Raw genomic sequence first — 23,161 nt, forward strand, 5'->3', positions numbered from 1 at the left:
AATAAAATATAAGTTGTCGTAATTTACAATATAAAAATACAAAAATACAAATATGACAAAAAATACAAATGTAGCAGATACAATTTTGTAATGCAGTGCAAAAAGCAGCAAGTCATTAGAGTCAGTGTGGACCCTTGGCCTTGTTGAAGAGGCCAACAGCGGAAGGGAGGTATTGGCATGAGGTATTGGTCCTGATGGACCGCAGCCTTCTGCCGGAGGGGAGTGACTGAAACAGGGAGTGTCCAGGGTGTGAGGAGTCGGCCACAATCTTCCTCGCTCGCCTCAGGGTCCTCGAGGTGTGCAGGTGCTCGAGGGTAGGCAGATTGCAGCCAATCACCTTCTCAGCAGTGCGGATGATACGCTGCAGCCTGCTCTTGTCCTTGGCAGTGGCAGCAGCGTACCAGACGGTGATGGAGGAGGTGAGGATGGACTCAATGATGGCTGAGTAGAAGTGCACCATCATTGTCTTTGGCAGGTTGAACTTCTTCAGCTGCCGAAGGAAGTACATCCTCTGTTGTGCTTTCTTGATGAGGGTGCCGATGTTCAGTTCCCACTTGAGGTCCTGGGAGAGAATAGTGCCCAGGAAGTGGAAGGACTCCACAGTGTTGACTGGGGAGTCACACAGGGTGATGGGGGTGAGTGGGGCTGTATTCTTCCTGAAGTCCACAACCATCTCCACTGTCTTAAGAGCATTGAGGTCTAAGTTCTTCTGGCTGCACCAGGTCACCAGGTTGGCTGCTTCCCACCTATAATCAGACTGGTCTCCACCAGAGATGAGCCCAATAAGGGTGGTGTCGTCCGCAAACTTCAGGAGTTTGACAGACGGATGACTGGAGGTGCAGCTGTTGGTGTACAGGGAGAAGAGCAGAGGAGAAATGACGCAGCCCTGGGGTGATCCGGTGCTGATGGACTGGGAGTCAGAAACTTGTGTTCCCAGCTTAACGCACTGCTTCCTGTCAGACAGGAAGTCTGTGATCCACAGACTGGCACGTTCAGCTGGGAGAGCTATGGATGGATCAGTTTCCCAGAACTACCGTCTCATGCTTTCAAAAATAAGATGGAATTGAATGTTATGGCATAATTAGTCATGTTTTTCTACTGAGACATGGAAGTGAATTCAGAAATATTCAAGAGTTGTGCCACTCCCATGTACTCCAGCATAAGCATTGTTGACAAGAATGTCCAGTCTTCCATTTTGTTCTTGTGTGATTTGTTCAAACGGCTCTTTGATTTCTTCTTCCTCTGAAGAAGCACAGATCACGGGCACACAATTCCCACCCCTCTCTTTTACCTGCCATTAAAAAAGGTTCAAATTAAATACAAAATAGTCATAAAAACAAAACATATCAGTCTCCTTTATGGTGCCAAACTATCAAAACGCAAACATGCCATTAAAAGGATAAAAGTCGGAAAGTCAGAAAACAAAAGAAAATGGCTCATTATATAGTGCCAAACTATCAAACTGCAAACACCTTCACTGTTGCAACATTACATGAGGATACGTGCTGGAAAACTCTGTTTAACTCCTGGAAGATAATTGACAATTAAGTTATTTACGCAATCTCGCTCACCTAAGCTGCAGTTTCTTTCAAAGTCCTCTCCTGGTGCCTCTCCTAGGGGCGATGCCCCTACCAATCCCCCTTGAAGCCCCTGTTACCAAACATACCCAGCCAGATAGAGCCATCTACTGGTGGGGCAGAATAAGTAAAAGTTCAACTTGGTGACGAATTAACCTGGACCAAGGATAGCTCCTCCTGATACGAGTAGAGTGCACCAACAAAAACACTACTAATGAAATGTGAAATATTTGTGATGGGAGTCTGAGAATCTAAACCCAAAGCTGTTAAAATGTATTTTGTATAAGTATTTATTCAATGAATTCTGCAGAAAGGGACTAAAAGCCACATAGTACACTACTAGTCTGTGAAGCTCAGATGAAGAACTCCCCCACGGACAGGCCCTTTATACTAAGATAACGAGCTCTGCAGCAATGCACTGCACACAACAGGCTCTTGTTCATATTATCAGCATGAAAAGTTACAGCACACAAGGATACAGCTTTCTCAGCGGCTAACCAAACCGTCTTATAGCACAAAATGTTTCAACTTTCTCAACAACTAACTGTAACTGTATTATTATTAAAACTAAATTACAATTTCCACAAAAAAATTTACAATTTAGCCTATGGCTCATATCACTGCAATGCAAGTTTCCCACAGAATTTTCTTCCTGTGATTGGTGAACCCAAAACCCTAGTGTGATCAAGAAGCAAAAATGACCATTAAGACAATTTTCACGATTATATCTATTTAGGCATAGGCCTACTATACTGTTTACATCATGAATATCATGAATGTCCCATCATCAGCTGACTGCAATGCTGCTGAGTCAAGTTAAGAACTTGTCTGAACACATGCAAACTCCATTCATGTACAATATTTAATACGTATGTTGAAATTCACAAATATATTGCAACCAAGTTGGTGGCAGCATCATAACACTGTCCTTAATGATGGAGATGTTTTTTTTCAATCGCTAGGACTTTTTTTCACAACTTAAGGCAATTTGTTTCCTCTTCGCACGATTTTGTATAGGCGTAGTTGTACAGGCCTTCGTCCATACGATCTCTGAAATAAATAAAACAAAGCTTGCTTTTAGAAATGTGACGGTGGTTGAAGGGGCGTCACGGACCGATTTGCATATAATTTTCGTGAGCTGTGCCGGCGACAAGTTAAGAGTTTGAACCTTCACGAGACGATTTTAGCTTCGCCAACACACAGGACTATGAGACTTCGTCTTATCGTAGCCTTATAAATTAAAGAGAGAAGTCTTCGTCAACGCCGTGCACAGACTTGGCACTTGGAACTGTCGACGTAAGAAGTGGTTGTCTTTTTACACGCTGTGTTTTATAAACACGTTTATGCGTTTTTCATGTGTAGATTAATAATGGCATGCATAATAAGGTATCTTATCTGATTGCACTTTGCTCTTAAGTCAAATTATTTAGCAAACTACGTGTCTGTCTAAAAGGTTTGAAGGGTCAATAAAATGTGGACTGTATGTATACGACACAAATCTGGCAAGTGATTTATACTTTACACAATTGTGCATGTCGACATTTGGACTGGATTGCTGCCTGACACGTCAATAGCAGAAGTGGAGGAAGACAACGACGTAACGTTAGCTTAGCTAATCATGTAATAATAATGTCACGTAGCGGTAGCCTGCTGTCAACTGATAAAAGTCAAGTTTGTGCCTAACTAATGAAAAGAGTTTATTACACTCATTGCCAACGCTTTGCATACCAACAGCAACATTAATCATTTGACTGCGTTCGTCCTTACTACAAGAGGCTAGGTAGGGTTGCTTGCTAAGATAACGTTACGTGTTATTGTGCAGACAGATATTCTGCGCGATAAGAATGTATGCGTCGACTGTCAAGAATGCACTCCTTCTAGTCAATAATGTTTTTGTTGCTACGGTCTACTCGTATCAGAAGATATCCTTACTGTAGTCCAGTTAAATTAGTCACAAAGTTGAACTTGTATTTACTCTGCCCCACCAGTAGATGGCTCTATCTGGCTGGGTATGTTTGGTAACAGGGGCTTCAAGGGGGATTGGTAGGGGCATCGCCTTGCAGCTCTCAGAGGCAGGAGCCACAGTTTACATCACTGGGCGCCAGGAGAGGACTTTGAAAGAAACTGCAGCTCAGGTGAGGAGATTGTGTAATAACTTAATTATCAATTGTCTCCAAGCCAGGGGTAAACAGAGTTTTCCAGCACATATCCTTATGTAATGTTGCAACAGTGGAGGTGTTTGCAGTTTGATAGTTTGGCACCATATAATGAGCCATTTTCTTTTGTTTTCTGACTATTGTTTGTTTGAATCATGTTTCGTTTTTTTAATCCTTTTAATGGAAGGTAAAAGAGAGGGGTGGGAATTGTGTGCCCGTGATCTGTGATTCTTCAAAGGAAGAAGAAATCAAAGAGCTGTTTGAACAAATCACACAAGAACAAAATGGAAGACTGGACATTCTTGTCAACAATGCTTATGCTGGAGTACAAGTGAGTGGCACAACTCATAAATATTTCTGTTGATTCATTTTTTTAACCCTTGCTTGAGTTGCCTACAACTTTTATGGCTCAGTAGAAAAACATGACTAATTATCTGTCATAACATTCAATTCCAGGCAATTTTTGAAAACATGGGAAAGAAGTTTTGGGAAACTGATCCATCCATATGGGATACCATAAACAACACAGGCCTTAGGTAGGTCAGCTGAGTGATTCTGCCTAGTCATGCCCTCCTCACAATTAGTAATTTCAAGATTACAAGACCTTAAAACATCCAGGGCTTTAACTTGAAACTCTAGTCTTTAACTAAATACCAGTAGTAACTTATACTAATAACGGATACTGATATTAAAACAAACTGATAAACAAACTCTGAAACTCTCACATTCTAATACATAACAGTATGATAAGACTGCATTTTGTGTTTTATCAGGGGACACTATTTCTGCTCTGTGTATGCATCACGGATTATGGTGGCTCAGGGCAGAGGCTTGATTGTAGTCATCTCTTCTATGGGAGGGTTGAAATATCTCTTCAACGTGCCATATGGTGTTGGCAAGGCGGCGGTGAGTCCTCCAGACAGTACATGACTTAAACTTAATGTTTTACATGCTAGTTTAAACATGAACAGTCAAAGCATTCCAATTGTTCTGAACCTAAGCTCCAAGTCTAACTTCCCACACCACTCCAGTGTGACAGGTTGGCAGCAGACACAGCATTTGAGCTCAAGAGCAGAGGAGTAGCCTCTGTCAGCTTGTGGCCAGGGGCAGTCCAAACTGAGTTGGTGTCACAACTCATCATTGAGAAGGACACACCAGTTGGTGCTGATCCTAAGGTAGATACATTTAGATGAACTATTGCATTATAACCAGAATACTTAACTTGTCTTTACAAATTATCCACAGTCTGGTAGCTCCATACTATGGGTAATGTTATTTTTGTCTTCACAAATGTAACTTTCAGAGAAATTTACAGTTTACTGTCTATTCAATGTTTGTATGTAAAACACATTTTCAGTTCAAAGATGTGTTTGCCAGCGGAGAAACCACAGAGCTTAGTGGGAGGTGTATTGTGGAGCTGGCAAAAGGTACAGTTTGTTACTTTCTTTAGAAATTGATTCAGGTACCTAATACTATGAAAGGCAAATGCATGAATGGTGTACACATTTCTCCCAAACAGATTAATACTTAATGAAACTATTGCAAGGTCATCCTTCTGTTATTTAAGCCTTAAAGGTGGTAGGACAACGGCTTTATAACATTTTGTCACGTCAACTTATATAATCTCAGCAGTTGTAGTTAGCTTTTTATTTTCTCTCTTGAATTTGTGTTTTTTGTGTTGTGTTGAAGATAAGAACTTGATGTCACTAACTGGAAAAGTGTTGATGACCTCTGATCTGGCAAGACGCTATGGAATAAAAGATGTTGATGGTGAGATACACATGCTGTGACATAGTTGATTTACCTTCTGGACACCCCCATTCACACATTCAACGATCGCTCTTTACTTTCAGGCCGGAGTGTGACAGACTACACCTCGTTCAAATTCCTCGTGACTCAGGTTCCATATTTGTCCTGGCTCTCCCCTATAGTGCCTTCATTCCTTCGCGTCCCCCGGTTCGCTCTTAACCTTGCCAGTGGACGTTTCTAAGCACCACAGACATTCCATGTCATAGCTACAGCATGTTTCCCTCACCACACATACAATCAACTGTACTAATCTATACATTTATATCTGACTGTTGGGTGATGCATGTATTTAACAAGAGTATGTAATACTAGGCTATTGAATGTCAAATTTGGAGGATTATTTTAAAAGTATTTACTGAAAGCTATACCCAGCTGTGACTAATCACAATGTAATACTGACTGTAATGAAATGTGATTTATTTTGACAGAAAATCTGTATGATTATGTCCATATTCATGTATTAGTACAATGAAGGTCTTTGAAAGGAAGTTTCTGTAGAAATACATTTAGCTATGATGAAAACTAATGATAGGCTGTGATTAACTATACAGTCCATAAAATGTAAGCACTGGAAAACTATTTTTCTTACTTTTATAACCTTGATATTATAATATCAAATGCTTAAATTGTTGGATGTTCTTAAAAACATAGATATCACTCTGTGGGGACATTAGCATGTTACAGCATCAGAGAAACCGTTGAAAATCAGGTTACTTCAAGACATATCTAAAAATGTTGTGATAAGGCATTTATCTACTGTTAAATGTCTACTTATCAATGCCATTAAAGTACATTTAACACAGATTACCTTAGCTATGCCACTGGACATACACTGTGTGAAAATGGGTTGATTTATTTCCATGATGCCATTGCCAGGGATCACCTATACTAATTCACAGGCCACACATGCACTCAAAAACATCCATTCATCCATGCCTGTGTTGAAACAGGTTAAAATAAAACTATATTCATGTTCAGTTCAGTAGGGTCAGTTTCATGGATACAGTAAACAGATAAAGTATCAGAATTACTTTAATGAAATGGTTAAAGCTCTACCATTTTGATAACTGATTCATCCAATATTATTTAGGCAGAATTGGTCATTTGTAACCGTGAATGCATTGAAGGCTACTATATCATCAAGCCGTGAAGATGTATGAACCAAAATAAATTGCCATTACTAAGCGGTATTAATAAACAGAAACTTTGTTTTATATGTTTTTTTTAAACCAAAACACTAACTTTACCCATGCAGGAATAAGGCTTTTCCAGTTCAAGTATGGACACTAGTATGCACTTCAGACATGGACTCAATACTGAGTCAAACCACTCAGCATCAATCATACATACTTTTTTTTTTTTACCCAATATATACTTCAGAACCCCATTAAAATGGGAAGTAAAACATTTACAAACGTATGACACACTGGTACCCTACCTGTGCCTAAATAAGGACACAGCTGTATGCCAATCATTAATTGTTGTTCTAATTCTGTGGACATTCAAGACAACAATAAAGAACATAATGTGATTACCTAAATTAAGTTTCTTTTTATTCTTTATACAAAACTGTTCAAAAATAATTATGAAAGTTACCTTTAAAAGTATTTATATGTTGTTTCCAGTTGAATCCCAACTAATACATGGGGATAAGATTTGATAGTCCAAACAAAAAAAGTCAGTTTACTAAACAGATTATCTTTTTTCATACAGTTAGCTCATTAACTCTAGCACAATTTGATAATTCAATCATCACTTGTTTCAGTTCGACAACACATCTCCTAAATCCGTGTCCTTCACATCAACAACATCTCTACTCATCATTATCTGTCATTGCTTGCCCGCTGTCCCAGCTACACCTCTGTAAAAGTGTGCAACAAAAATGGGGTCCCTCTCTTCTAAGATGTGCAAGAAGCTGTTTCTTTCTTCCTCACTCCAGGACTCAAACCACTGGGTCCAGAGGCGGAGCTGGCACTCAAATATATTTGGTGGTCTGTCCATAACCTTGAAACAATATAAAGAATACATTCAAGAGTAGTGTTTAGTTTTTATTTATGTTTGGGGAAGTTGACAAAAACAGCTTTTACATATGCAAATACATGACATGATTTGGAGTAAATGAAAAAAAGTTTACCTGAAGAGTGCTCAGTGAATCTAGGAGAGTGCACACTTTCCCTGGCACAGCTTTCCCCAAAAGGTCCTGCAGGAACCGTTCCCTCTGGGCAGTGCCCCAACCTAGGAACCAGCTCAACACACATCTTTGCTCTTGAAGAGTAACGTAAGACAGTGGCATCGGCTCTCTACTAGCCCTAGAGTTCAGTGAGCAACATGATAAGGTCTCCAAGCTGAGAGGTACTGAGCCTTGTGGAGGCAATGGGAAGTCTGTCAGACTGGGTGAAGATAGGTTGTCTGTAGTGGAGGGCATCCGGTCAGGGGGCTGCTGGTTTGAGCCTTGGTTGACGTGAAAGAACCAGGACATCTTCAGAAAAAAAGAGCAAGATTATAAACATTCTAAATGGTGCTCAAACAGTGACATGTTGAACTAAAAGTACTACACAAAGACAAGGTAAAATGTTTAGTTAGGGTTAGATAGGGTTAAATTTTCAATGCATTAAAATCATAACTACACCTAACTGACTAGTTAATAATGGCACCCATTGTTTTTTAAATAAAATTGCCAAGGACTTTATAGAACCCATTTAGCTAGAGCTAACCTAGTCAATAGTCCACTATTCTGCTCTACCTGGATGGCTTGCTGGCTAACACAATTGCTGATTCAGTTGAGACAGTGGTGGTTTTAGATAGCTCTAGCTAGTCTACCTAACTAGATAATTACAGTAGCAATTGTTTTCTCACCGCATTATTTTATACCGGTCACCTTGTTTTACTCATTATGTAGAGCTTACTTAGCAACGAAAGAGTAACATCTACCAAATTTAGCAGCTAACTAGCCTAGCTAACGTTAGCTAGTTCATGGTGGTTGCAGAGAATCTGGTGGTTGTGTGTGCCGTTTGTCGAAGGACAACATACCTTAGGACATCAAAGTTGCGCAAAGAGCGCAAATAGATGACAGTAGGTATGAACATTTTGTAATATCAAGAAAATACAGTAACAAAGCGGTTCATTAGATGGACGAACGTTTAATATAACTTTCCCAGAATTGCATTAAAACCAAAGCAAAACGTGTTTTTATCCATTTGGATATACATTTTGATCACACAATTTCCCATTGACGGAAGTCATCAACTGGGTGACGTTGGAAAGGAAGGCGTAACTCCGGAGCGAACGAGCTAGAGGAAGGGAAAATGGCGGACCTCGAAGACGTAACGCTGGACGGGAGGCCGCTCCATTCTTTAAGGGTAGCCGATTTAAAAGCTGCGCTAGAGGAGAGAGGTCTTCCTAAAAGTGGACAGAAAAATGCTCTTGTCAAGAGACTCAAAGGGGTAAGTTTGGATAAGGGTTTCACATCACAATAACAGCAGCTCCAAGACCTCGGTGCTAGATGGCTAAGCTAACGCTAACATAGTCAGGCTGATGCTTGTCTCGAAGGCCAAAATGCATTCTTTAGTTTGAGGAATGACTGAATGTGCTCTGTGTATCCTGTGCACGGTGGGAATATGTCTACAGAATAATTGGGAACTTTAGAATGGGCTATTGATAGCGGTCAGTTTCTGAAAATTACTACTTGTGATGTGTTTATATTGTTAAACGCGAATAGTTGAAAGTGGCTTGCAAATAGTAGTAGCTAGTCTAGTTGGTCTTCCGGAGGTCAGGTCCGCGCTTTGTTGGTATGCACGAGTTGAGGGGGGAGGTTACACAACGTGGATGCATCTACTGTACTGTTACTGGAAAAGGGAATGGTAGCTTGCCACCAATGAGCAGTATCTAAATGTTTTCCTCTTTTTAACATAACTGTAAGGTTAACGTAAAGTATTGTTTCATTTATGTAATTGGCCTGTACACGTAGTTTAGACCGTAATAATGAATAGGCTCAACTTTTCAAAAACTGTCATGAAAGGTATGATTATCATTAACACCATTAAGCCCCTTTTTTCAATTGAAAGAGACATTTAAAAACAATCTTATTGTAATCGATTTGAGTTCATTATATATGCAGCTTGCCAGTGTAGCTTACATGGTGTATAAAAAAACATGCATAGGTAAATGTGCCTTATTGGTAACTTCATAATTCTTGTAGTTAGTGAATGGAGAGAGTTTTATCTTCCACATAGTTGTTTGCCGAGAACCTGTAAAAAAATATATTTTGTCCTCATCAGGCCCTCATGCTGGAGAACCTCCAGAGAACCTCCACTCCTCACATTGGACTGCAGCCAAACTCTCAGGTGAGACCTAAGCAGGAGAAGCCAGCAATGAACTTGGAACATTTGTATGTGCAAAACGTCAGGTTGGGCAATATCTTTTAGTGTCCGATTTTGAAAAGTATATTTATTCACCCAGATTGGGGAGGAGATGAGCCAGAACAGCTTCATAAAGCAATATCTGGCTAAGCAACAGGAGCTCTTGCGACAGCGTCTGGAGAGGGAGGCCCGAGAGGCTGCGGAAACTGACGGTGAGTGACAGTGCCTTAATCATACCATCTTAAATCTTAAGACCGGGTTCTCCAATCCTGTTCCACGAGGGTCGCTGTTGTGCATGTTTGAGATGTTTCCCTGCTCCAGCACACCTGTTTCAAATGAATGGGTCGTTATCAGGGAGTTAGGTGGCTGAGTGGTTAGGGAATCGGGCTAGTAATCAGAAGGTTGCCGGTTCGATTCCCGGACGTGCAAAATTACGTTGTGTCCTTGGGCAAGGCACTTCACCCTACTTGCCTCGGGGAGAATGTCCCTGTACTTACTTGTAGTCGCTCTGGATAAGAGCGACTACAAGTCTGCTAAATTTAATGTAATGTTTCAATCTGTGGAAGCCGGGTAATGACCATTCATTTGAATCAGGTGTGCTGGAGCGGGTTCGCGCCCATTCAAACTGGCCTCAGTTTGATATCTCAATCGTATTTTTCAATGTACAGAACAAGAGAATCTTACAGAAGTCAACAACAGCTCCTCCTGTCCTGCAGACCAGGTTCGATACCAAGTGCAGTTTCATTGTATATGACCTTTTCTGTTGTTTAGAATTAGCCTGCTCTCTTGTAAATTGCGTGTTTGAAAAAACGTAATGTCATGGAATGCAATGGAATGCATGCAATGGGATTATCTTGAAAAATCATGCATGAGAGAATCCAAATAGCTGTATTTTTTGCGACAAACACGGTCTCCGCTGCCTTTCCCGTCCTCAATAGGATGTCGCACCTGTGTTGGGTGACCAGCCGAAGCCACTAGGCCCCCCTGAGGGAGAGGCACCAGCAGGCCCAGCAAGCATGGGAGATGGGTACAGAGCCAGAGAAGGTCACATGTCTGGAGGACCACTCGCTCCTTCCTCACCTACCTCTGCCCCCGGTGCTGTCGCCTCATTGCGTGTTGCTGGTGGCGAGCAGCGACCAGAGAGGGTTCCGACTTCCAGCCAAGTCCCAGACGATAGCGATGACGATGACAGTGACGGAGGGGACGAGGACGGTGAGGACGAGGACTGGGACGCCAATGCCAGGAGGAGGAGGAGTCTGGGAGAGCCGGCAAGAGGCCAGCCTGCGAGAGAGAGGTCTGGAGGATCCCACCAGCCCCCACCTCACATTCCTCAACTGTTGTCCCAACAGCTTCGCCAGCCAACCCCTCCGCCCTCCCCTCCCCCAGAATTATCATTCCCTCTGCCTGATACTCCCAAACAAAGCCCCCCGAGCCCAGGCGAGCCCCCAGCCAGGCAGCGTACTTCCAGTACCTCCAGCTCTGGCTCCTCAAGCAGTGGCAGCCGTAGCAGCAGCCCAGAGCCACAGAGCGGCCACGTGGATCGCAAGCCTGGTCCGCTGACCTTGCTCGCACGCAAAATGGAGTCGGAAGGTGCTTTCTCTGGAGCTGGGTGGCACGGACGTGTGGATGGAGAGAGGCAGGACAGCAGTGCTGCAAATGCAACGGTGTTTCCTGGCAGAGGTCCTCAAGAGGGCACAGTGTCGGCCATCACCCATACTGCCAATCCTGCAGCAGGCCTGCCCTACTGTAGTATGATCCCAGGAAAGAACCAGGGAGTCCTGGGAGTCCATCTCACCCATGGTCAAGTCCCTGTGAGTGTTCTAAGGGCCACTGGCATGGAAGAGAGAGACATGGATAGGGAGCAGCAGATTGAGAGAGAAAGAGAGATGGCGCTTGAGCAAGAAAGACTTCAAGCCCTGGAGTTGGAAAGACAAGAGAGGCAAAGATTATTTGAGCAAGAGCGTGCCATGGAACAGGAGAGACAGAAAGTTTTGGAGAAAGAGAGGGAGGAGAGAGAGAGAGCTTTGGAGCGAGAGCGAGTCGAAAGAGAGAGGCAGGAGCAGGAGAGAGCGTTGCAGCGAGAAAGGGAAGAGCGAGAGAGGGCATTAGCAAAGGAACGGGAAGAGCGAGAGAAAGCGCTCGCGAGAGAGAGGGCTCTACAGCTGGAGAGAGAGAAGGAGTTGGAAAGGCAGAGAGTCTTGGAGCAAGAGCGTGCTATGCAGCAAGAAAGAGAGGAGCGAGAAAGAGCTTTGCAAAGAGAGAAGGAGGAAAGGGAGAGAGAACTGCAGTTGGAGAGGGCCAGAGCTTTGGAGCGGGAACGAGAGGAGTTGGCAAGAGCTCTAGAGCAAGAAAGGATGGAGAAGGAGAGAGCCTTGGAAAGAGAGAGGATGGAGAGGGAGAAGGTGTTGGCCCGTGAGAGGGAGGAAAGAATGAGAGAGGAGAGAGAAAGGGTTTTGATGCAAGAGAGAATGGAGAGAGAGAGGGCTCTGGAGCAAGAAAGGATGGAAAAGGAGAGGGCATTGGAGCAAGAACGCTTGGACCGAGAGAAGGTTTTAGAGCAAGAGAGGCTGGAGAAGGAGAGGGCTCAGGAGAGAGAGAGGCTGGAGAAAGAGAGGGCTCAGGAGAGGGAGAGGCTGGAGAAGGAGAGGGCTCAGGAGAGAGAGAGGCTGGAGAGGCTGGAGAAGGAGAGGGCTCAGGAGAGAGAGAGGCTGGAGAAGGAGAGGGCTCAGGAGAGAGAGAGGCTGGAGAAGGAGAGGGCTCAAGAGCGAGAGAGGCTGGAGAAGGAAAAGGCTCTTGAGAGAGAGAGGCTGGAGAAGGAGAGGGCTCAAGAGCGAGAGAGGCTGGAGAAGGAGAGGGCTCTTGAAAGAGAGAGGGAGATGGAGAAAGAAAAGGACAGGGAAAGAGCTCTGAAACGTGAACGCCAGGAGATGGAGAGGGCTCTGGAGCAGGAGAAAACCCTGCAGAGAGAAAAGGAGGAGACGGAGAGAGCTGTAGAACAAGAGAAAGAAAGGCTTAAAATGGCAGAGAGAGAGAGGGAGAGTCATCTTCCTCCATGGAAGCGAGGTCGTGAGCTTGGTCTCACCCCCCTGCCCACTCCTCCCCCCCTCTCCACAGGAGCAGGTAGAATGGCGACAACAGAGGGAAGAGAACAGGAGGGTGGGGAGCCTGAGGCCACACGGAGGGACAACCAGCCCGCAGACTCTGGTACACCCCTGTCACCAAGTCTTAAGACACCTCTGTCCCCCCAGTCCTCATCCAAGAAGTCCCGTTTCTTGAGAGACGCCCCGCTTCTTCCCCATTCTTCCTCTGCAGTCATCAAAAGGCCTCGTACCTTCTCTGACGGCCCACACCCTCAGGCCTCTCCCTTCAGCTCCCCGTTTAAACTTGGGGAGCAAAAAGAGGAAGGGCCTCAGTCTACTTCTGAGAAGGCAGTGCTCCAGATGCCTTCCAGACAGGGCGTTCTTGTGTCAGCGCCCCCTGTAGCCCACGGGTCTGGGGTTATTGCCTCGCTGTGCAGTCATTCTCAAGGAGACAATACTAGAACCCTGACATCAGAGGGGAATGTCCAAATGGACAAAGGGGAGACAGAGAAACGTGCACTTGAAGAGTTGGCTAAAAAAGGAAAAGGTGTGGATGCTGGAAAGATTCCTTCAAGTTCAGTGGGGGCCAAGCTGCCCCTGTCATCCCCGACAGAGGCACGTGAGGCAGAACGAAGAAGGGGCAGAGACGAGAAGAGGGAAGAGAAACGAGGCACGCGTGCTTCCTCATCCAGTGACTCCTCGTCCTCAGACTCTGATTCGGGGTCGTCCTCTTCTCGTTCATCTGGGTCATCCTCGTCCTCACAGGACAAAGCCAACGCCACTGCCAGTGGTAGAAGGGTGAGTGGTCCTCTCACTTATCAATGCTCCAATACACCGCCAAGACAACAACATAGGCAGTTGCAAGCAGATTTCGTTTGGATTTTCTTTTCTTCTCTTTTCACTGTTGTAGGAGACAACAAAGTAAGGCTGAAGCTATAATGGAGATGAGAAAATGTTGCTGCACTGCTATAACAGTGTGTGTACATATATCTAAATAAGACAAGTTCACAAGGGGAGTGTAAGCTTCACTCTAAGGGGTTAATATATGTACATGGCAAGGGGAGACTTGTATATCTGAAAGACATGATCATGCCCACTTCAATATTCTACATGTCTATGAGGACAGACGTAGCTATAGCCATTAATGGTTTTTAAAACCCCACACTCTCCACCATTCCTGTATAACCATACATTTATCCGATTACATCTTTGCCCATTTCACATTATAGACATCTCTCTCTTCTTTTAGCCTGAGAAATGTCAAAGAAACAGCTCAGCCCAGGATAAGAAACCTGCTCGGCATGAGAATTCAATAGAGACTCCAAAAGTCCCTCTTTGCAAGAGGGGGGTGTCTGAGAAGGAGAAAAAGGACATGTCCACCGATGGAGACAAACACAGCAAGGTCAGCTGGCTCAAAGCCTACCTACCAGCTCAGTATTATCCAGCATTGCATGACACAAACATAAATGCCATTTGGTCGGTTAATTCGGCCTGTTTTCAGCGGTCACTGATGAGGTGAATGACAGCTTGTGTATAAGGCAGCCCATATACTTCTTTTAATACTGTTTCATTTCAAACCATCAGAAGCCATTCCATGGAAAACCAACTGGAGAAGATGACCAGCAGAGGAGAGAGACCAGTGATGGCGAGGAAGACAGAGGAGAGACAGCCAGGTCTGATTGTGTTCGCACAGTTGGTGCACATGCACGCACACAATATTGTAACACCCCTTGCTTGCAGTTATTTGGCGTAGATACAGTAAATGTGTTATTGGTCTATACCCATTTAGTTGATCGATTATTATTCAAGGAAGAAACACTTGCTTTTGATATTTGTGTCTGTTTGTGGGGGGTCCTTTTTATAGCATTTCCATGCAAATTGACAGTATTGGCGTGAACGTGATGTCATACACCAATGTATTCCTGCGGCAGAGCGCCAAGTTAATCTAAAGGCGTTAGTAAATGTAGTTGAAGGCTAGGTTTGCTTCACAATCGGGTCACAATATGAGGTTGTCAGAAGCTGTTGAGAGGAAGATAGGAGACGAGGTAGGCATCCGTTGCATCGCAGAGAATATTAAAATAGTGACCCGTCTTTGGCGCTGATCGTTGAATTATTGTTGCAACATGGTTGACACTGCGGCTAATTTACAGTTTACAGTCGACTAATAATAACTCACTGCTGTCGGTCTTGGAATTGCTATAAAAACACAGAAAACTGCTCGTAATTGTAGCCGCTCTGTGTTTAAATCTAACAGAATGTCGCAATATTTGGAAGGACTTCGCAAATGCAGAACTTTATATGACCCTGTTTTTGTTAAACTTCCGGTATTTTATTTACATTTATGCATTTAGCAGATGCTTTTATCCAAAGCGACTTCCAAGAGAGAGCTTTACAAAAGAGCACAGGTCACTGATCATAACAACGAGATAGCCCCAAACATTGCGAGCAGCCAAAACATGAAGCATACATTGTGGGAAACCAAATAAGTGCCAAAGGAAAGAACCATAAGAGCATGCAGTTAAACAAGTTACAATTGAACAACATGAAACTCCCCGCAAGAGTGTACCTGTAGAAAAAATAATCAACAGTAAAATATTTCACAGCGAGTACAAGAATTTGAAACCGTTACAACTAACCAACAAGAGCAACAAGTCTCAAGTATTACAATTAGGTTTAATATATCAGTGTCATGATCAGCCTAGTGTCATTATTGGCTAGTTGTGTTTACCGTCTTAACGGTTTATAGTTGTTATTCAACTACCATAGGTTTGTTCAAGTAAAATATTATTACAACCTGTATTGTGTAATATCTAGGCTTGTAATCAAAGTGGCCTCTTCTATACAGATCCAAATTGCATACAAGAACTTAATTTTCCTCCTATTAAATCTCCCTGTTTTTCAATTTCCCTTGCCCCCCCAGCCCTGTTCATTACCTGTTTTTAATGTTTCTTTGTCCAGGGAAATGAAGCAGGGTGCCATGGCAGAGTCTGAGAAGGCCCCAGAGGCCAGTGAGGAGGTAAGGCTGCAGTTGAACTTTTGTCCAGTTTTAAGTCTGTTTCTTATGTCTGACCAGAGCTGTACTCTCAGGGCTTGGGTGTACCTGGAAGGATGCTTCTCTTCAGTAGTCTACCTGAAACATAGAACCTAGGATCCTAACTTGGGGAAATAATTCTGTTCATTTTTTAGTTTGCGCTCATCAGTTAATCATGTCTTATTTGCTTTTGTCTCTTCACATAGTAGCATAAAATATGCCTGAATTCTATAAAAGAGGCTCTCTGGCAAGAGGGTGATTTGAAAACTGTTTTTCAGCAGTTTTGTAGCTGTTTGAATTGGCTATGTTTTTTTTTAAACCTTTGCTGATGCTTTCTGAGACAGAAGCAGCATGGGATGCTAACTGTGGCTGATGTTTAAAACCCCATTGATTGCTTTGTTATAAAGGTGCTCATGCCTCTTCCATTACCCCTAATGGTACCTGCATACTACTACTGCCACTACTACTACTACTACTACTACTACTACTGCTGCACCTGTTCCACTGTCACCAAGGGCCCTGGGTATACCTCAGATAGGCCCCAGATTCTGCACTGCAGAGGGACATCCATGGCAACACAGGCCACGTTGCCACAGAGTTGGCTAACAGGAGCTATTGATTGGACTGCTCGGCTAGAGGTCTGAGAGAGGGGGGGTGTGGTCCGTCCCCAAGGCCCGCCCCCTGCTCCTGACCGAGCCCACCTGGGTGGCCACACCCAGCCACACAGGAGACGAGGAAGCACTCACTCGGCACCAAAGGTTTCTCCAAGTTATTGAATGGCTTTAGGTCATGGTGCTGGACTTTTAACATCTAGTTACAGATGAAGGCTCCTGCCCAATGGACTTGAACAGAAACCTTATCCATGTGGTACTGGACTGTGAATATTTCAGCCAAGAAATTACATTGTGGACATTTGACACCGTTTCCATGGCCTTTTCTGGTGCATATCTGGACACTCACAACCAATGTTTGGTCGTTTGCTGTTTGGCCATCAAGGAGAGATTTGCTATTAGGTCTCTACCTCAACAACATTTCTGTTACATCTTGGAGATTAACCTGAACCAACGCCAGTGTTGTTTAAGGAATGTTTGGACTTTGAAAAGAAGTGACTGCATGCAAGGCATACTCCCATCTCCATCTAACGACCTTTGGACAGTGACAGAACAGAAACACATGATAAAACTCTGAAAGGACTAATGCCTGAGATCTGTGGACTAACCTGGCCCAAAGCATTGTCAAGCCCCACTCCCAATGAACTACAGAGCCCAACCTGCCAACCAGCTCTGATACCCACCCAAACATCTCAGCCTCCTTTGATTGGACCCTTGTTGCCTAGATACAGTACATGCAGTCGTGATTGGGCCATATCCAACCCAGTAAGGATCAGGTGTCAGTGGTACCAGGGAATAAGTAGTAATTTTCTCAATGTTATTCTTTACCAAGAAATATCTAGATAATGCTTAGTTTCAGTCAGAAGTCCTCCTCTTACCATTAAATGGGGGAATTGACTACAATTTTGAAATGTAGTCCACATGTCCAGATTATTCATGGCTACTGCAGTTTTGATTTACATATTTGAATATACATTTTCATATACATATGATAGTCTTTCAAGCCCAGTGTTTCCAAACACACAATTTGGGTGTTATTGTCATAGTTGATAAAAAAATGACATGATACAGAAACTGCAGTATTGCCATCAAGATACCACCTATCTGACTTTCTTTGAGATAGACTGCTGGTCCATCCCAACACCTTCCTACTCAAAACTTTCTGTTGTGTAAACTGAGCTAACGGGGCATAGTAGCTGTATGGGCCTACTGGTTAAACCCCAGCCATACGCTATGACCAAACATGCGAGCAGTCCTGACTGAGTTGAGGGTGGCCTGGAGTAGCAGTCTCTCTCACTGAGTTTCTCTTCCCTGTTTTCTCTCCCACTCTCTTTTATATTATTGTCCCTTCAACCTTTCCATTAGCCCTGTCCCTCCATGTCTGCCTCTCACCACCGCCCCGTTCCATGGGGTTGGTCTTATCTCTTCTTGTTTCAGAGCCTGACACCCAAGGCTTTCACCGCCCGCAAGATCTCCCTCAGCAGTGAGTATACAGTTAGTCATTTTTAGCAGACGCTAAAAGTGCCTTGCCCAAGGTCACAACGTCATCTGGCACGGCTGGGAATCGAACTGGCAACCTTCTGATTACAAGCCCGCTTCCCTAACCCCTCAGCCACCTGACTCCCTACCGCCCCTCACAAAACCTCCCCGTTTTCAGCCATGCTAGCGTTAGCTGCAGCCGTCATCTTTAAAAAGAGCAAACACCTTTTTTTTCCCTCCCCTATTGTTCTTTTGTCTTTGTATGCTGCTGTTCCTGTGTCTGTGTGAGCTCCTGTTTGTGATGCCACCGCAGGATTCTCTGTGTTAATGGAGTGAATTGAGAGGAGGGGGGGGGGGGTTATGCTTCTGTTGGACCTTGCTCACTTCCTTTGTGCCCCTCAAAGGCAGCAAGGCCTCCCCAGGCACCGGGAACACAGAGGGAGAGGTGGAGTCTGGAGGTGCAGCAGGGAGGAAGAGGAGGTGGGGCTCCAGCACGGCCGTCACCGCCAAGAAACCCTCCATCAGCATCACTACAGACTCCCTGAAGGTACCTCCCACTGAGCACAGCAGGCACCGTCAGCCCTTCCATTACAGCCCCCAAAACTGGGCCACACCCAATGTACACGCCAGTTCTAATCTCTCTCTGCCCTGATCCCCAGTCTCTGATCCCAGACATCAGGCCATGTCCAGGCCAGGAGGCGGTGGTGGATCTGCACCCAGAGGAGGCTCACCTCTCTGGGGGAGAGGAGGACAACAGGGAGCTCCCTGACCAGGAGCTCAAGATCAGACGCACCGTTACACAGGTCAGCCATGTGCAGTGAAGGGGGCAGGCTGGATAGGGGATCCACTTTAAGGGCTTCAAAAGACGGGCTGGTCAGATTAACACGCAGCTAAATGCATATGTAAAACATGACCCAGGACTTTGTTTTGCACCCTGCTCATCCTCTGTTTCTAATATGTCTGATATCAGGTGGTTCCCTCGGAGAGTCAGGAGAATGGCCAAAAGGAGGCTAAGAGGAGCAGGTGTGAGGACGAGGAGAGGGAGGACGGAGGGGAGCTGAAAGCCGAGCGTGAGAGAGGGAGGAGCCACGAGGAGAAGATGAACAGTTTGTTCCCAGGCGCCATGGAGACACAGTCCCCATCTCCTCCCAGTCATGACATGGACATCGACACAGGTCAGATATTACGGCTTTCGCTGCTCTGTGGCGCTCCTGTGGATAACGGACTGACGTTTACCCCTACAATATTTAAGCTGCCACTCCATTGCTGGTAGTGGGGTTCTGTATTTCCAGTTGACGTTTTTCCTCTTCTCCCCCCCCCCCCCAGTCACCCCCGGAGACACGCTGATCCGTCGCTCCATCAGCCAGCAGAAGTCTGGCGTGTCCATCACCATCGACGACCCTGTCCGCACAGCCAGGCAGCCCTCTCCACCACGGGGCAAAGTCTCCAACATCGTCCACGTGTCTAATCTGGTCAGAGCCTTTAAAAACACACACACACGCACTCACTCCCCGGCTTCTCTGTACGCCGTCCAACTGCTGTCATGCCGTGACTTTCTGGGTATATCACACCACTCTCGAACATGCTGCTGTGATTCGGCAGGGCTAGCCGAGTGCCTCGGGGGTGTTGTACTGACGGTGTGTGTTGATGCAGGTGCGGCCGTTCACCCTGGGCCAGCTGAAGGAGCTGCTGGGCCGGACGGGCTCTGTGCTGGAGGAGGGCTTCTGGATCGACAAGATCAAGTCCCACTGCTACGTCACCGTACGTACACACACCCAGATGTTTCCTTCTGGGTCTGGGTTCCTGCTTCTGGACTCGGTAATGACTGACGGCTTCTCTTTACTCCCCCTGTGCTGCAGTACCCCAGCCCAGAGGAGGCGGTGGCCACAAGAGCAGCCCTCCATGGGGTGAAATGGCCTCAGAGCAACCCCAAGTTCCTCAATGTGGACTTCAGCCAGCAAGAGGAGGTGGGAATCATCCCCATCACATCCCCTGGTCTGTCGGATCTCTTCTGACCTCCCTGTATAATGATGTATCCTCCTGGGTTTGTGTAGCTGGACTTCCACAGAGGCCTGTCCACAGACGAGAAGGCGGGCGATGAGGCGGCGGCCGGGCCCGGTCGAGGCCGGCCAGCCGGGCCGGCCCCCCTCCTGCCGGAGCGAGACCAGTGGGCGGAGCGCGAGCGTGAGATGGAGCGCAGGGAGAGGGCCAGGGCCGAGCGGGAATGGGACAGGGACAAGGTCCGGGACTTTGGCAAGCCAGGAGAGGAGCGTGAGGGAGGCCCCAGGAGGTCCCGGTCCAGGGAGAGGAGGCGTAAGGAAAGGGGCAAGAGCAAGGAGAAGAAGACTGACAAGAAGGGTGAGGAAGGAGGGAAAGAGAGAGACCTTGCATACGGGTTGTGTTTCGTATGTGACCTGCTGTTTGACCAGTTCTGCGTGTCTTTACAGAGAAAGCTGCAGAAGAGCCCCCAGCCAAAATGCTGGATGACCTATTTTGCAAAACCAAAGCAGCACCTTGTATATACTGGCTCCCCCTTACAGACGAGCAGGTGAGGCCCACCTCAGTGTGCATCTCCCACTTTGAATTCACATCGGGAAGGCCTGCCTTATGGCGAGTGCTTACGTTTGTCTAACACAATGACTCGACATGGACACATGTTGTATTTTTCTGGTTGTTCTCCCCAGTTTGCCCAGAGGGAGGCAGCCAGAGCCGAGCGAGTAAAGGAGCGAGAGAGGAAGAGGAAAGAGATGCAGGACGAAGAGGACAAGAAAAGGGAGGAGGAGCGTAAAGAGAGAATGAAGGCCGGCGGTGGCACGGGCGGGGACAGAGGGGAGGGAGAGAGGGGCGACCGAGACCGGGACAGAGAGCGGGACAGAGGTAGGGACCGGGAGGGGGACAAGCGTAGGGAAGCGGGCTACCGCAGGCCAGGGGGCAGCAGTGCAGGGGGGGGCCGGCGCTCTCGCAGTCGCAGTGACCCCCCTCCGCGAGATAGGCGGCGCTAAGAAAAAGCAGCCAGTGTGTGGAACTGTCTTAACCCCTTCCTCATCACTGTTCCTTTGTCACTTCCTCTACTTTGTTACAAGTAAGATGCCACCCCCCACCCCCTTCCCCCACCCCCCTCAGAGGACCAACTGATGTAGTCTCCGTCTCCTGAACAGTCACTTTTTTAAAAGCACATATGCACACACACACACACACACACAGATATCCATGCCCACATAGGGACCATGACGTTAGCAGTGTTGGCTCCCAGAGGGCCGTATGTCTTGCTCTAAGTCCAAGTTGATTTTTACTTAATTTTTCTTTCCTCCATTTGCCTTTTTTCTTGTAATATTTTTGTCATCTTGGCTGAAAAGCTGTCTGACAGCCATTGCCTAACTTCCCCTCTCTTCCCTGTGTGTCCTTAACATGAAAGTGCAGAGCTTCAGTATGTTGGCCCCCTTGCTAGTGATTTTGCGGCTTATTTCCGTTGGGAACTAGTCCACTTCAGCGTGCTCTGGCAGTGACATCTTTAGACCCAGAAACACACCCTAGCCTATCCAGCCTAGCCTATCCAGCCTATGTACACAAGTGGATAGAAAAGGAAAATGCTAAAAATGATATGCATTTGCAAAGCGGCGCAAACGTTCTACATTTCATACTGGAGGGGCAAGCTGGGGGTATAACTATGCTGCTATCCAGTCCTTTCAGGTCTCCACAAAGACGTAGGGGGGATTTCTAGACCAAAACCTCGTTCCAGGGTTGGAAAGCCAAGTTATGCTGTGTTCTCTCTCTCTCTCTCTCTCTATTTCCTTTTGTCCTTGTTCGGTTGGGACTTTTTTTCTTGCAGGAGGTTGTTGATGAGCTGTCGACCTGGCTCAGGTTTCTCTGCTGCCCTGTGATGTGTTCCTTGTCCAGCCTCAACCTCAAATTCTGTTCTCCTTTGTCAAAGCAGTCCGGAGAAGGGGGGTGCATATTATTAAATCTCAAGTTGTTTTAATATTGTTTTTTATAATCATTTTAGTATGAAAGCTTACTTTGTTCTTTTTTATTTTCATTTATGTTTACGCCTGTAAGTGGTGAATGTACAAATAATAAAAAGTCAAGTTTGAAAAATGTATAAAGTGCTTTTTGATGTTTCTTCCATGGACAAAAGTTAAAATTTGCATTTAGTTGAAATAAAATCCAGGCAATGGAAAGACCCAATGAGGTCGAATTCCATACATAGCAAATTAACTGCATCAGTTATGGAATTTACAGGTGATCTATTGGCTTGGACCCGTTGGAATATGTATCTAAAATTTCTCACCTTCATTTGAGAGCTCTTTGATATATTACAGGATTGTCCACAGCTAAAAATAGAGATTACATTTAGCAGACACTCTTATCCAGAGCGACTTACAGTAAGTACAGGGACATTCTCCCCAAGGCAAGTAGGGTGAAGTGCCTTGCCCAAGGACACAATTGGCACGGCCGGTAGTCAAACTGGCAACCTTCAGATTACTAGCCCGCTTTCCTAACCGCTCAGCCTTCTGACTCCGAGATACTTTATTACCCCATCTGATCATGTTCAGAAATGTTCTGACTACTAGGAAGTGCTGCCATGTGTTTCGGCCACAAGGTGTCAGATGTGTACCACACCACAGTGTCATAATGTCTGAGCACCATGATGTCAGTGGGGAGGATCTCTTGCTTTGATTGGACCCCAGGTAATGAAGCACAATAGCTTGAAATGGAGTCTCCCATTGGAAGAATATAGGCATTCAGAGTGTAGAGCTGGCAAGTTTTCTATACAAAAGATGGATGCTATGTCACCTGGTGTACAGCTCTTAATTGCATGCTCATGGACATGTCAGTGGCATACTAATTCAATTAGTATATCCCAAGTCTGGTTCAAACGCCTAACCTTTCAGGACCATAACCCCTCACCCTACCCATCCCTTTGCATCCTTTCTACCCTTCCTCTCTCTCCAGTGCATCATTGAGCGCTCTATCTTTGGCCTGTTCTCTCCGTCGCCCTGGTCCTGACATTCCTACTGCAGAGCTCAGCACAGCTCCTATGTAATTACAGCCTGCTGGTC

General features: G+C 45.5%; 3 protein-coding genes across 6 annotated transcripts; 2 read left to right on the forward strand and 1 right to left on the reverse strand.

The window, feature by feature from the left end:
- The first annotated feature begins 2,589 nt into the window (after positions 1-2,589).
- On the forward strand, positions 2,590-6,366 carry dhrs1 (dehydrogenase/reductase (SDR family) member 1). 3 transcript variants are annotated; one of them, XM_067253681.1, is made up of 9 exons: positions 2,590-2,873; positions 3,566-3,712; positions 3,921-4,064; positions 4,190-4,269; positions 4,507-4,639; positions 4,765-4,908; positions 5,091-5,160; positions 5,423-5,503; positions 5,587-6,366. In XM_067253681.1, the coding sequence occupies exons 2-9, from the start codon at positions 3,569-3,571 to the stop codon at positions 5,721-5,723; spliced, it is 933 nt and encodes a 310-aa protein (XP_067109782.1). In that variant the 5' UTR covers positions 2,590-2,873; positions 3,566-3,568; the 3' UTR covers positions 5,724-6,366. The 3 variants fall into 3 exon arrangements, with proteins under 3 accessions (XP_067109782.1, XP_067109783.1, XP_067109784.1); XM_067253682.1 differs by having other exon boundaries at positions 3,569-3,712; XM_067253683.1 differs by lacking the exon at positions 2,590-2,873 and adding an exon at positions 3,127-3,357 and having other exon boundaries at positions 3,569-3,712.
- A 192-nt stretch (positions 6,367-6,558) lies between these two features.
- On the reverse strand, positions 6,559-8,548 carry c16h14orf119 (chromosome 16 C14orf119 homolog). The gene is made up of 3 exons (XM_067253684.1): positions 8,399-8,548; positions 7,677-8,021; positions 6,559-7,546 (listed from the first exon to the last, which is right to left on the reverse strand). The coding sequence occupies exons 2-3, from the start codon at positions 8,019-8,021 to the stop codon at positions 7,373-7,375; spliced, it is 519 nt and encodes a 172-aa protein (XP_067109785.1). The 5' UTR covers positions 8,399-8,548; the 3' UTR covers positions 6,559-7,372.
- A 281-nt stretch (positions 8,549-8,829) lies between these two features.
- On the forward strand, positions 8,830-22,198 carry acin1a (apoptotic chromatin condensation inducer 1a). 2 transcript variants are annotated; one of them, XM_067252666.1, is made up of 19 exons: positions 8,848-8,985; positions 9,820-9,885; positions 10,001-10,112; positions 10,569-10,621; positions 10,839-12,466; positions 12,533-13,778; positions 14,230-14,382; positions 14,565-14,653; positions 15,939-15,996; positions 18,060-18,105; positions 18,506-18,648; positions 18,761-18,904; positions 19,072-19,276; positions 19,428-19,573; positions 19,755-19,862; positions 19,961-20,068; positions 20,156-20,459; positions 20,549-20,649; positions 20,786-22,198. In XM_067252666.1, the coding sequence occupies exons 1-19, from the start codon at positions 8,848-8,850 to the stop codon at positions 21,101-21,103; spliced, it is 5,166 nt and encodes a 1,721-aa protein (XP_067108767.1). In that variant the 3' UTR covers positions 21,104-22,198. The 2 variants fall into 2 exon arrangements, with proteins under 2 accessions (XP_067108768.1, XP_067108767.1); XM_067252667.1 differs by having other exon boundaries at positions 8,830-8,985; positions 10,839-13,778.
- The last annotated feature ends 963 nt before the right edge of the window (positions 22,199-23,161 follow it).

Source organism: Osmerus mordax, chromosome 16 (genome assembly GCF_038355195.1).
Source record: "Osmerus mordax isolate fOsmMor3 chromosome 16, fOsmMor3.pri, whole genome shotgun sequence".
Lineage (NCBI taxonomy): Eukaryota > Metazoa > Chordata > Actinopteri > Osmeriformes > Osmeridae > Osmerus > Osmerus mordax.